The sequence below is a fragment of the Geospiza fortis genome, unplaced genomic scaffold (assembly GCF_000277835.1).
Source record: "Geospiza fortis unplaced genomic scaffold, GeoFor_1.0 scaffold140, whole genome shotgun sequence".
Lineage (NCBI taxonomy): Eukaryota > Metazoa > Chordata > Aves > Passeriformes > Thraupidae > Geospiza > Geospiza fortis.
In genome coordinates this window covers 571,972-586,818 of record NW_005054459.1, presented here as the reverse complement: position 1 = coordinate 586,818, position 14,847 = coordinate 571,972, and the positions used below count along the sequence as shown (strand labels likewise).

Genomic DNA, 14,847 nt, shown 5'->3' with positions numbered 1-14,847 from the left:
GAACCACAAGCACAAAACGAGCAGTGTTAAAAAGAAGATGAAAGTATAAATAATAAACTAAAGAAGACAAAAGAAGTTGCATCAAACAAAGGTCTGAAGCTACTCAGGTGCCAAAAATGAACTGGCAATGACAGAAACATTAAAAATAAAGAGGTTCTGTCACCTTATATTTACAGTACAGGAGGACATTCAACCTCTACACATCTAGAAAGATCTTCAGTTTATTTCTTATTAAGAAAAAGCTCTGGAAACAAAGCACTTCTATAAATTAATAATAAGCCCTTTGAAAAGTATTATGGATAAAACTGAGAAGGAAGAGTAGGGACAACTTGTTCATGTAGCTGTGAATGCATAAATTGACTTTTCTTAATAAAAGCATGTACCAAGGCAAAGCTCAGGAGACAAGTGCCAGGACTCCCCCAGCTCTCCAGTGTCCCTTGTCTCAGCCTTTGCTCACCTGGGAGAAGGTGAAATTCATGTGAGGCGACAAAGCCTGGCGCCTGTCAGGGCTCCAGCAGCAGCCAGGGGAGCCAGTGGAGGGAACAACTTTTCCAACCCTGCATCCTCCATTCCCTGGGGGCTGGGGCTTCAAGCAGCAACAAAACCTAAAGTCTGCATCTTCAACAACCACTAACCAAAAATGAGATGTACTGTGGCACTCTGAGACAGCCACATAGCATGGAAAGAGCAGTCTCTGGGACAAGGCTGAAGCAGAGGCTGCTAAAAATGCAAAGTGAAGGAACAGAGGGAGGGAAGAAACCTCAGCCTTCAAATGATCAGGGAAAAGACAGAATATTGAAGATATGCTGGTTAAACAGAGAACACTGTCAGTGCTGAACAAGGTCCTGGAAATATTTACATCTGAATATTGCCCCTGACTGCAGGTAAGGAAAGTGGAAACTTGATTCACTCAACACAATAAACACAAACAAGATAGATTTTTCTCCCCCCTCTTTACACTGTATTCAGAGGACCTTGAGGTCAAACCAACACTGTGAGCACAAATCCAGCCACTTAAATACAGCTTCAGCAGCTTTACTGTCCTTCATCACACCAAGTCACTGTGCAGCAATCCCAGCTGGGAATTTCCCTGTTTATCATCCTCTAAATCTCTTCTCCACTGGACCAGTCAGTTTTGGCATTGCTGGCACAGAGCTGTGCAAGAGGGCACGTTCCAAAAAGTGATTTAATTGGGCAGAGGAGCATGATGCAGGGTAAAACACTGAACAATGTCCATGAGCACAACAGCCTCAAGCAGGTGAACATTCCCTTCACTGCAAATCAACCAGGAGAAAAAAGCCAACACTAACGAGATATGCCAGGAAACCTGTGTCACAGGTGAGGACACTGAATTACAGCCTGACAGCTCTGAGACACACCTGGAGGTCACAGACAGCAGTGAGGTGTCACACAGTGACTCCCACCAGACTCCAGAGTGGGGGAAGCTCTGAGCTGGGAGCAGGTGCTGCTGCCTGAGCAACACTGATGGGAACAGACAGTGCTCCCAACTGTGGCCAAAGTGAAGAGAAGGCAAAAACAGCCACACACGAGGAAGGAAAAAAATTACAAAGTGAAAAGTGCAAAAAATGACAGGCTGGGAGAGCTGGGGGTATTCACCTGGAGAAGAAAAGGCTCCAGGGAGAGCTCAGAGCTCCTTGCAGGGCCTGAAGGGGCTCATAAATAGGTGTATGAGAGACTTTAGACAGGCAGAGGGTGACAGGACAAGGGGAAACGGCTTCCCACCACTGAGGGCAGGGTTAGATGAGACACTGGGAAGGAATTCTTCCCTGTGAGGGCGGTGAGGCCCTGGCACAAGGTGCCCAGAGAAACTGTGGCTTCAAAAACCTCCACGTATATTAAGGCAATCCAGTTGCCTGTGGCCCACCGCCCACCTGAGTGCCTTCTCTGAGATTAAAAGAGCGCCTTTGTGTGTGCTTTTCTGCAGCTCTGGTCCCTCTGAAGGCAGGTTTGCTCTCAGGATGAGGTTTTATTTATGTAGACTTAGCCAGCATTTTGCTAAAATCTCATTCCTTCACAATGCTGCATGCTTCAAAGAGCACGTTTTTACAAGAAGTTCCCTTCATGCTCAGAAGTCTTGCTGAAAAAGAGGTTAATGCAGACTGAAAATCGTTGTGACATTATGGACCTTTTAATTGGTTACAAGACCTGCTTTGGGGCACCTATTAATAGGGCAGAAGCATTGTGAAAGCTCCTTCCCTCTCCTTGACAAACTGCCAGAGGAAGGGAAGCATTTTGGCCTTGTTCAAAGTATTGTGCAATCCATTTAAAAAGCTGAAACTCAGGGAGTATAAATGGACTAGAGGAGCAGAGTGCTCAGAATGGGAAATGATGGGAGGAGAAGATGTAGCCCAGGTGTTTCTTTACCATGGCGCTGAGCGTCTCCTCCCAGTCCGGCCTCTCCCTGGGGTGGATGCTCCTCTGCAGCTCTGGGACAAAGTCATCTTCTTCTGCGTGGACAGAGGACTTCATCATTCTGCAAATGACAGAAGTTGGATATTCACTGACAATTCCAAGGTTATCTCACACCCAGTCTGTTACAGTGCTCAGTTATATGACAACATAAAATGATTTTACACTTCCAGAAATCCCACAGACTCCTGAGTTTCTCCCATTTCCTCATTATACAAGCAGGACAAGAGTGTAAATTTGGTGGAGAGAAATCTGCACTTCCTAACCAATCAGTAGATAATTTTGTTTAATCACTGCACAATTTGCAAGTCTCACAACATAGAAAAATGCAGAGGAGTGATTTTCAGTCCACTTCAGAAAAATGGCTCCTATTGCCCAGGCAAACAGCAAGAGAAACACACATTTGTAAGGAGAAATACACACTTTTGATTCCTCCTCCTTTCAGGAGGTTTTGCCTGAAATGGGGATAACAGCTTCTAAATCTTAGTCTGACTCCACATCCCAAGGCCTGATCCATCAGCTCTCATCCCTTCCTGATTCTACCTGAAGAGTGAGCACCTCAAATCAGCCTGATGTGACCAGGCATAACTTCTCTTCAGAAAAGGAGCCGTCTTCCAAATACCCTGTGAAGGTTATTCCAAGCCTGCACAGAGATCAGAGGCTCAAAATGAAAACTGAGAAAGAATTCATAAAAGCTCCTCAGCCCCTCCACATGACAGCACTCTGTAGATAGGTTTTTTTTTCACTTTCTGTTTGTGTAAATGTGCCTTTGCAGAGGTTATGGCATAGACTTGAAGTACCAAAGGCCTGCCCAAAGTCTGGTATCACCCATTCTAGTTTCATTAAACATGATATTCAGGCAGGCTTTTATTCCCTTAATAGATCACCACTTAGGTACTTAGGATAAGCATTTTGATAATCAGCAGTGCAAAGGCATGGGCAAGAAGGGCTGGTTTCTAACCCTGCTGATTTATGCACCACTTGAATGAAACACGCCTGGTGAAAGCCAGTTAATAAAACTCCTTTGCTTCAGATCCAAGATGTGAAGTTCTGAAACCCCAACATGCTGCTTGACACTGGGCCAAATCATTTAACTCTGCTTTGTTCTCTCCAAGAGGGTTAAGGATGAAGTAATTAACACTGCAGTTAATGGCATGGCTGGGTTAGGAATTACAGCCCATATAATTTCATCCCCAGCTTTGTGATCATATTTCTGTTCCAATAAAAAAACATCCCAGAGAAAATGAGCCTCAAAACCAAAAGTCACAACGCCCCAGGGAAATGCTGCTCATTGTGGGGTCTCTGTCATTGCCACCCCCAATATCACCTACTGTCCTCAGGAGGGAAGAAAGGCACCTGCCTGGGGAAAGCTGCAGAGAGCTGAAAAGAATCTGCAGGAAAATGCCATGATTTAGAATACAGAGGTGCAATGTCAGCTCAGAAAGGAGACCCTCACCTTTGCAACAGATATTTAAAGGAATTTGGGGGTTGAAAGACTAACAATTTGCTGCTTCAATTTTCCTTTGCATATCCAAAGGAAGAGACTTGGCCTCACAGCCCCAGCTCCACCACGGCAGAGGTTTCCTACTGAACTTGAAGCAGAGAAAACCAAGTTGTGCAACTCAGAAACAAGACATAAACAGAAAAGAAAAAAAAAAAACAAACCAAAACCCACAAAACCTCAACTTTTTAAATCAATGCCATGATTTTGAAAAAGGCTCAATACAGTTTTCCTGAAGATTTCTACATGTTGAGGTTTGACCACATTGCACCTGAATAAAAAGATTCTAAACAAATTATCCCACAGCAAGGTCAGCCTAATTCCCTGAGGTGATGGAATGGAAGGAAGGGTGATGAGATCAAGACCCACCTTCTCCAGCAGCTAAAGCAATCAAAGTGCTTCCTCATTTAAAGACTTGAAAATAACGGGACTGCATTTACATCTTTATCAGCACTTGGGAGTACAAATGGATTCACTAACCAGCTTCTCAGGCTTCTGGCAGATCCCGACAGATTTCTCCTCTGAAATTTGTGGCTGCAGTGGTGAGACTGAGTGCAGAGGATGGTATGTCCTATTTTAAATAATCCTGGGAATCAGACTCAAGTTCAGGGTCTGTACCCTCACACTGGATCAACGTGGATGTCACAGCACCCAGCTCTTTTTACCACACTCCAACCTATCTACTCACATCATTTCTTTAATCACTGTCTATAAAACTTCCATGATAAACTCTTCACAAACCCTTCCCACTGAGATCCCAAAATGCAATCCCATTATTCATCCTGTGAAGGTGTTCTGGACTTTTACTGCAAATTGGAAAAGCTCCACATGCAAAATTGAGCCTTTAAAACAGTCAATTCTTTGAGCTTTAAGAAAAAAAAAAAACCTGAGGGAAATATTCTACTGCTGAGGGAAATTCAAACTTGGTCACAACATCACAGAAATACTGGAAATTATACTGAAGATTTTCTCTCTGACACAATTGTCAGCACTTGATAACCATCTGTGCACCCTTATTAATTTTTAATAGCCACTATTTAATTCCATGCCATCTGAGACAGAGAGCAAGGAAGGCTGAAGATGCTGCAGGTAATATTAGTCCTTTATGGATTAAGTTTGGTGGCTTTTTTCTGCCCATCAGTGGCCTGGATGAAGGAAAATAACTTTGTGAACTTGCAGCAATGAAACAGGGAGAGGAATAGGGGCAGAAAGGGGGGAGAGTAGAAGAGAAGCAGCTTCTGAACACACTCTCCTTTTCACAATGTTTCCTCTGGGCATGTAAAACCTCAGAGCAACAGCTGGGGAAGGAGCTTTCCTAGCAGCTGGCCTAGGGAAAACTCTGGCCTCACCCCAAGACAAGCCTGGAATATTATCTCTAGGTATAATCACATTCATACATTTTTATATGCATGTGCATTATGTATATTTGGCATTATTTTAATTTATATAATAAATAAATAGCACAACATACATATGTCATTCACCACACATGTCAAGCTGTAACACGACAAATTATCTTTTTTTTGCCATGAATTCTTTTCCACAGGAGAGGAAAATACCTCAAATCCCAGGAGCACTTACACAAAACACTGACACATGGATCTTGTAAACACTAAAGGCCAAACCAACTAAAGAGCTGCTCTATAACAGCTCCATTTGGGTATATATATTTGGGGCAAATGTAAATAAGTGAGAAGTCACTACAAAATTTAATCCTGGCTATTAGAATAGAAATAGATTTTTTTTTAAATGCCACTTCCTCAACTTCTTAGCAGCTCTGCCCTTGCAATGAAATGTGACACTGTTATATTAATAAAAGTTCTGGTATACAGAGGCCATTAAGCAATTCCCTGCAGATGAATGAACCCTTCTTCATCAAATTGAGAACCAAATGTACTGGAATAAATGTTTACAGGACATTTCACAAAAGGCCCTGCCCACTTTCACACCCACCCTTTGAAGTTCTCTGGTAGGTCAAGTTGATTAATTTAGTTAGAACTTATATATTTGTACATGACACAACTGTATCAAGAAAACATCTCATGTCCTTTTCCTCCTCAAATCCAGTTAGCTGCTCCCCTCATTTATGGTATTTCTGTGCCATATCAGGAATTAAAACCCTCTGGCACCCTATCCAAGCATCAAGTCGTGCCTGCTCACACTGAGTGGTCACAGGCCAGAAAACACCTACAGGAGATCTGTAGGGTGATTTGTATTAAGTGAACTTTATCTCAAGTAAATGTAAACTTCGTATTAAATAGATGAATATTCAGCTTAACGTCTCTAAACTCTACAGTTACTGCTTGTTTATAATACTGTAAATTTTAAATACACCTTTCACTAGATGAGAACCTCCCCTTTGGCTTTGAGGGAGTTCCACATCCACAAATCCAACATATTTTCACATTTCCATTTAGCATAAGAGAGGAAGAATCACAAAAAGGTGGTTTGTGGAAAGAGCTCCTCAAGTTAAACAGAACCAGAACTTTTAAAACGCTGTGGGAGCCCTACCAGAGTGTCTGCTCCCATCACTCAGGTTCTTTGGCACACCCCCAGTGCCACAGCAGAGGAGAAACACAATTGCCATGGCCTCGGTGCCACGTGCCACCCCAGTTCATGGCAGGACACAGGATGGAGACAAATTCCTTCCTCAGGTGCTGATGGTGGGAGAGCCCTGCCAGCGCCAATTCTCTGCCTGGACAGGCAATGGGTTCCTTAGATTAAATGCCAAATATGATTTGGAGTTGCTCTCCTCCTTGGGGACATCAGGCACTGCAACTTCTCCTGGCTGCTCCCCCACCAGTGACTTTTCTTCCTGACCTCCAGCTGAGAGGTGAGAGCCATTGAGAACTGATTTACTAGTTTATTTATTACTTCTATCACACTGTTGTTGTGCCTGGAGATTGCTCCCTGGATGGAAAAGCACAGCTCTACCCTACTGAACCAACAATTCAAGAGGATTTAGAGATCTACAGAAAGCGATGCTTCCCAAGATAGAAATTTTACCTCAAAGGCTACAATTTTATTAAGGCCTGTGCTGACACTAACCAAGACTGAAAACCAACAAGCTTCAAAAACTATCTGATACAATCTCACGTTTGTTTTGTTCAAATAATTTGCACAAAAGGCAAAAATAACCCATCCTAGCCTGGGTGGAGCATCCCTGTCCTTCGAATGTAACAAGTAGAGTTTTAATCCCACTACTCTCAATAACAGTTTGGAAACATAATCCAGCAGTGAATCAACACAGAAATACCTTGAAAACTCTGCTTCAGAAGGTTTAAAATAACTTAATGAAGAGGTAAAGTGCTGTGGGTGCCACCGTACAATATATAACAGCAGAATTAAGTCAACTATTCACATCTCACAAGCTGCCCATTGCCACCAGGAAAGGAAAAAAATTATTAAACAAGAACTGAGATTTGACCCAAAGTTTATAAACACTTGGGCAAGATGGTGGAATCGTGTGACAAACCCTGATATATCTTCACTTCTGACCTCACACTTCTACCACAAACACACACAAAAATTAGGAAAATACATTAGGAAGATGGGGAAAACACCAAAATGCACATAGCCCTCTCAGCCCAATTTTCCAAGTAAACTCTTTGTCCATGAAATTAAAACTAATACAGTGGAAAGGAAGAAAATAATCACACAACATGGAAAGCAGAGATAGCTCTGCTCTCAGATGAGCCCCAGGGAAAATGAAAGAAGAGATGGGAACTGCAGGCTGACAGTGCTGACCTGATGAGGATTTAATTTCACATGTTTCAAATCAGCTTTGTCAACACCTCCCTGATTACATTATGTCCATCTGTCTTACATAAAACAAGATTTCTGAAGTCTGACTCCAGGATCACACGACATGAAGCTGGAAAAGCCTGGCAAGGGCAGCTCCAAGCCCACCTGATAAATAATGCTAAATGGATTGTGTTCAATCCTTGGCCACAGAGTGAGAACCTGGCACAACTAAAGGGTTGCTGTGATTGATTGGACAATGTTGAAAGCTGTAATTGCTACTTTTGATGGAAGTTCATCATAGGAGAGCCAAAATCCAATTAGTTGAGAAGGCACTGCACAAGGAAAATCAGGACTGTAACAGCATATTACAATAAAAGGATATCTAAAAATCACTGGAATGAAATGTCATTCAATTATCAGCACAGAGCAAACTGGATTTCTCTGCACGCTGGGTGCCCCAGGACTACTCATGATGCATTTATTTATGGCCTGGTTCTGGGTTGAGCTCAGTGGGTTTCACCCTGGGGGATGTGGATATGTGAGGGTCTCAGAACTGCAACTGTGGGTGGCGGGAGTCAAAAAATTAAATCAAGCTCACTGTGCTGTGCAGTTCTTTAGTTCATGTGCCCTTCTCATGGAATGTAGGCTTCCCTGGCAGATCTATCCACATGCCCAAATAAAGGAGGCTGGGAAACTCTAAACCATGGGAATAGGGGTCTGGGCAGGATCAGCACTGTTGCAATGAAATCCCATTTTACTGGTTGTGACGGCTTTCAAAAATTAACCATGTTAGTTACAGCCACAAAGGTAGTTTTAAAATACTTTAAATACCAAATGTTCTGTTTTTTCCAATGTTCAAATTCCAAATTCATGGCATACCTATGCCCAGGGAGCCTGACATCATCAATGCAATAGGGTGGTGTGGAAGGGCTCATGGGATCCCCAATACCAATTACTGTCATTCAGCTACAGAAGGCAACTGGTCACCACAAACCACCTCACACAAACTTGTAGTTCTGGGGTTTCTATTCCTACAAAGATTTTTTTTTTAAAGAAAAGAATCACTTCCTATTTGATGTGCATCTCTACCTGTTAAATGAGATTCTCAGCTGCCTGAAATCTTTTTCTCTAAGGAAGGAAAAGAATGTGGGGGGTTTGGTTTTTTTTTTCCCATTAACTTCTGTTCTTAGATGAAGAATATATGAAGTTACATAAACTTTTCAAAAATTAAATAGAGAAAGTTTTAAATAAAGATTTTTTTGCAATCAGCACTATCACTTGATTAATTTTTAAAACGCCAGAGTGGACATGACAAACTTTCCACTGTGTATGCTCCTCTGTACAGGGAGACAGACAAAGCCAGTGGCACTGCAGAGATTAATTAACATACTGGTTTCCTGCCCTGCTCCAGCTCTCTGGACATGCTTAAATATAAGCTCCAATGCAGTCAGACAATTATCTTTGCTCAAGGGCTTTACTGTGGTTTCAGACTTCCAAACAGACATCTTATTTATTCATCTGCAAGAGCATTTAAACCACATTTTCAGAGCCCGCAAAGAAAAGTTGCACAAATAAGACCAGATTACCTGGAATTTAAAACCTGTGGGCAAAAGGGCAAGTCTGGGCAGGGCAGTTCCCCTTTTAGCAAAAAAAGGCATCTCCAGGTACCACAGGCAGCCTCTCTCACCTTGGGAATCAGCTTTTTATTCCCAATTGACTTCTTGGTGTCCCCAACACTGAGCATCTCCCAACCCCTCCTAACCCTCACTGCATAAGCAAAGCCCTCAAGCCCAGGGGGGAACGTGGCTTTAAACTGAAAAAGGATAAATTTAGAAAAAATATAAACTTAGATACTTGGAAGTAGTTCTTTTCTTTGAGGTTTACACTGGCACAGGGTGCCCAGAGCAGCTGTGGCTGCCCCTGGATCCCTGGCAGTGTCCCAGGCCAGGCTGGACAGGGCCTGGAGCAGCCTGGGACAGTGGGAGGTGTCCCTGCCATGGCAGGGGTGGGATGAGATGGGCTTTGAGCTCCCTTCCCACCCAAACCAGCCCAGGATTTTGTGATCCCAGAGCTTGAGGGCACTGCCTATGCTCTCACACAGCCACAGGATTGTCCCAGCTGGACCTTGGCACCACTGGGTGGGTTCCAAGGTACCAAACAACTGAACATTTCTCCCATCCATCAAGGATAGGAAGGACGATGGAAGAGGAGAAGCCAACACTGTACTATAAACAAACCCTCTGACTGTTTCCCCTTTCCTCCAAGCACAGTTCTGTAGCTACACAGTAAAATCAACCCCAAACCACCTTCAGTAAATCTCTAAATCTGAAAGCAGCAAAAAGCAATATACTCACCTTCGTTTGTCCTACCTACCCTTCCACCATGGTTTTGGCAGCCTCTTGTCTCACCTGGTTGTGTTTTATGTCTCAACTCAGTACCATCCATCTCCAGGTACATAAGTGAGTACAGAGTGATGCACTCCATGTTCTGGAAGGGACCGGAACATGGAACTAAGAGGTTTGTGTAACTGGGCTGTACGAATCTGCATTCAGGTTTTGCATAACTGGCATTTCTTTAAGCACTTCATGAAAAGAATAAGTTATTGGAATATTTGGCTTTTGCAAGCTCAGAGACATGTTCTTAGTTATTAAAAAGCTTTATAAAAATAATCACAGAATCCTCATGCTTTTGCATACGTATTACTGAATAAACCTGCTCTTTTATTTGGCAACACATAAAAGATGTTATTTTAGTAGGTGCTCGGCATTTTCTTTCAGAAGAACACAGTGACAGTCAATAAAAAAATTCCTCTGGAATAGGTTTCTCTTGTCACTTTGCCTGGGATGAGAAAATTAATTAGGAAATCACTGAACAATCAGAATCCCTGAGCCCTGGCTTGGATTTCTTTTGTTTGACTCAGGAACAAGTATAAAAGTAATAAAAAAAATACCTCTAGGGAAAAGGGCATGAACCTCTTATTTACCATTAATAAACTGCTACAAGCAGCTCTGAAGTTGGAACACGGAAGGGAGATGGGAAAAGATGCTGCTCCTGCCCTCCTGCAGGAGTCTGAACTTGGGCATGTTAGCAAAGGCTCCTCGTGGGGCAGTGGGGTGTCCAGCCCTGAGGCCTTTCCCACTCCCACTGGTGTGGTGGGAATGATCTAAACCCCACAGCAGGGCTCAGCCTCGCTGCCCGTCCTCCCCCAAGTGACACCAACAGGGACCTCTCAGCAAGCTCTCAGTCAGAAGCTGTTCCCTGCATTTCCTCTGCAATCTCCTCTTTTTGTTTGTCTGGGTAAGACCAAGCTCTCTCCCAGCCAGCCCTTCTCAATGCCCAGCAAGAGAAGGGCTGCTCTGCCCCTGGCTGGACCCTTCAGACCTCACCATCACACAAAGCAGGAACAAACCCCACCTGCTCCCAGCTGATCCAAATGCTGCACACATCAAAGGAGACCCCAAATTGTACAGAGTGACCTAAACCTAATCCGGGACATGCATCTGGGCTCATCTGGGGTTTGTTCGTAGCTCAGCGCCAATGCAAAGCCATAGCAAATTTACTCTTCCCTCACAGAAGCACATCCTGGAAACAATGTTTTCAGCACATGGAATGATCAAGAGCAATCACCTCATCGGTTACAATCAGCCCCGCGCGCTGCTAAATGACAACTGTTCATAACATGAAACAATGTTCAGACCTTGCCCAGTCAGGCAGCTGCGGAGCAGGGAAACCTTTCTCCAACTAAAACATTTATATGGAGCCTGACACCCACCCAGAGCTGTATTTTCTATCCATCTCACACCTTCTATCCATCCAATACATCCAAACTGCCTGTGTACATGGTTTTGTGGGCACTCTGTGGTTAAAACCAGGGGAGAAAACCTACCCCAAGCAGACTCACTAGTGAGTTCTTACAAGGAAATGAATGGAAATGAACTCTGGGACACCAAAACCTGAATAGCTGAACAAATAATAAAAGATAAGCATAAGCAAATAAATAAGGAGTAGCTCAGTTACTCTGACTTAAATAAATAGTCTTAAATGACGGGTGGTCCTTGCATCATATTTACAACAGCCCTCCTCCCACCCTCCTATTATCACTGTACTTCAGTGTTATCAAAAGCAAACAGGAGGCTGCTCAGTCCTTTCTCCTTTCTCATCTAGAAATCACTACTTATATATTTCATTATTACTGTTCCTATTGCATAGCTCCTGACCAGCTAAATGGAATTAAATGGAGGCCTCCAACTGCAGCAAGTCATCATCAGGGACAAATTTAAGCAGGTGGGGGTCACACGGGCAGGGAATGTGCAAAGCCACACTGTAATTAATTCTCGACAGCACAGCCATGAATCCAAACGATTCATGATTCCCTGGGCTCCCAGAGCACTGGGACAGACCTGCCCTGCCACCCCCCCTGCACAGGCATTTCTGATGCAGGGAATGGGAAGATGGAAGTGGGAGGGGTGCAGAAGACACAGGGGGGACAAGGAGAAGTAGTGCCTGAGGGCTGCAGACCTTCAGGGGCACAGTGGACAAACCCTCTTGCAGTGTCTCAGAGCACATTTCCCTTCAGTGACAACACACCCAGCACTGATGAAGTCTTTAACAGCCAGGAACACATTTACTTTGGCTTTTGGAATAATTTAGAATTGTTAATTAGCACTTTCAGTGAATAATAAAACCCCCAATAACCAGGAAAGAGCTCCTCACTCTCCCTTGCCTGGCTCTCAAGGGTCCAGCTGCAGCCACTACTGTCCCTTTTCCCCTTGACACCCACAGGCAGTGTGGGACAAAGGCAGCCAAGCTGGCACACAGCTGCTCTCAGTGGAAACCCTGCTGCTTGGTTTCCTGCTGCCTCACAGATGAATACAGAAAGAACAATTAGCCAAACCTTCAGTCTAATTTAGATGTATTTTTCTTTTTGGAGGGGAGACTGAGAGATGGTACATCATAAGCCCAAATCTTAACTCTAAAGTTGCTCAGAGGAGCACAAGACTGAAACACCAGGTGTAACCTGTATTATATGGATTTCTGATAATAAACAGTAACACTGACATAAACCAGCTAAAAAGCTGTACTTGGATATGCCAGGAGATCATAAAACATCAATGCAAGGACTGCCTACATCAAAGCAGGCAAGAGGTGTGTAAAGAGAGTATCTCTTTATGCTTTATATCATTCATTTTCCAAAAACCAAAGTAACCGACAGCTCAAGTAAGTCGTCCAGGGTTCCAGAGGAAGAGTGGCCCTAAAGCAGGGGATAACTTCCGTTTCCCAGTCCATCACATAAGGAATTATCAAATACCTTATCAGAGCATGGAGGAAGAAGAATTGAGGCTCAGGGAGAACAATACCCTCCTGTGCAGGGGATTACACCCTGCTCTCACTCACTCCTTGCCACGAAATGTTGTATCCTGATGGAGCAGAGACAAGAGCCAGCCCAGCTCCCAGCAGGCAATCAGGGCACTCTCCGAGGAATACCAGAAGGCTCTGTCAGAGAAGGCTCAGGAGTGGAGCTCTGCCCTTCCCCAGCCTCTGCCTCTGAGCATGCAGAGTTTATGCAACACCTCCTCCTCACTCATTATGAACTCCTTCCAAAGAGGAGAAAATGAGAAGAGAAAGCAACACACTACAAACAGAAAGACTGAGCAGGATCACTGAGCAGGGAAACTCTGGGCTGAGAGAGCAGTGTCCCCAAAGAGCTCAGAGCCAGCACCTCCAGCAGGCTCCAGGGACAGCCCTGATGGGGTTCCTGCAGGGAGCAGCTCCCATCTCCACCTGGTACCCAGCAGAGGGACTTGCCCATCTCTACAGACACTGCCCTGGAGGAAAAGTGAATCCATTCCACACAGGGCTGGCATTGTGCTGGGCCAGGAGAGCTGCCAGGCCCCCGGGAGCTGCTGAGGGCAGATCACAGCTCCAGGGTGGGACACGTGGAGCAGCCACAGCAGCACTTTGGGTCACCTGCACGGCTGTGGCTGCACAGAGAAGTCATGAGAGACATCATCACCTCAGAGACCTCCTTCTGACCTGGGCCACCTCCTGCCTGTGAGCCCCAGGGGGGCTTCTGCACATCGAAGAATCCCAGAAGGTCTGGGCTGGGGGGAGCCCTCAGGATCATTAATTCCAGCCCCCGGCACAGGCAGGATGCCACTCACTAGATCTGGCTGCTAAACCAGACTCAGGATCCTGCCCTGCTCTCAGCCTGTGTCTCCTCCTACTAACTGAGAGTCTGGACATTTATCTTTGCTTTGCCAATGCTGGAGCTGAGTCCCTGGGCACGGAGGGGCATTCAGTGCCTCATCATGAAACATCACCCTAGTCCCCTGGAAATGGCAGAGATCAGGAAAAACAAATAGTTTGGTTGGTTGTCATTATTTCTAATTAACTGGGGGGGAAGCAACTGAAACACAAACTTCTGGGAAAAAATTAGAGGTCATATTTGTGTTTTAATTTTAAAAGCAAACTATGAACAACAAAATAAAGGAATTACAGAAACAACCTGTGACTGAGAACAAGGAGAATTTAAAACTGAGGGGAAAAATGCAACCTTTTAAAACCAAACATTTTAATTGCACTGCTTCAAAATTTTGTGGGCTTATGAAACCTCTTTAATTTTATATCAGGGCAGACAAGAAAGTCTCTGAAATTCCAATCCAATTTTAAAGGCAGAAGGAAGGAGGGATAAAGAAAGAGGAAAACAGTGAACTATATATTCATAGTCAAGACTGAGAAGATACTCAAAGAACAGAGGCCTTCTCTAATACATTCTAGGGGATGAAAACCATGAAAGGTGTTGAATTCCCTAGGCAGATGCCAGCAGTGCAATGCATGAAAAATCAAAAGCAAACAAGGTTTCCTGTCCCCTCAACTCCAGGAGAACGTGTCAGCATCCACCAGCTGCCTCTGCGCAAGGAAAATGAACAATTTCAAAATGTGAACATCACAGAAATAACAGGCCCCTGAGCACAGGACAAATCCTGCCACTAGAACATGCCTCACTCACCCCGATCACAGAGGGTACCACGGGAGCAGCACTGCAGGAGTGCTTGGACAGAGTGCTGGTACATTGGATGCAGGAGGAGAGCAGAAAGGGACATGACAACCGAGTCAGGATTCCAGAAAGCAAAGCTCACAAAGGACTGGTGAGCTGTGCAATGACTCAGCAG

General features: G+C 44.3%; 1 protein-coding gene across 1 annotated transcript in view; it reads right to left on the bottom strand.

Moving 5' to 3' along the window:
- Positions 1-2,494, bottom strand: part of ARHGAP32 (Rho GTPase activating protein 32) — a 146,370-nt gene extending 143,876 nt beyond the window's left edge. Inside the window, 1 exon segment of the mRNA XM_031062733.1 lies at positions 2,386-2,494. Within this exon segment, the coding sequence (XP_030918593.1) occupies positions 2,386-2,493 (108 nt within the window). The 5' untranslated portion in view covers position 2,494.
- Between the last annotated feature and the right edge of the window lie 12,353 nt (positions 2,495-14,847).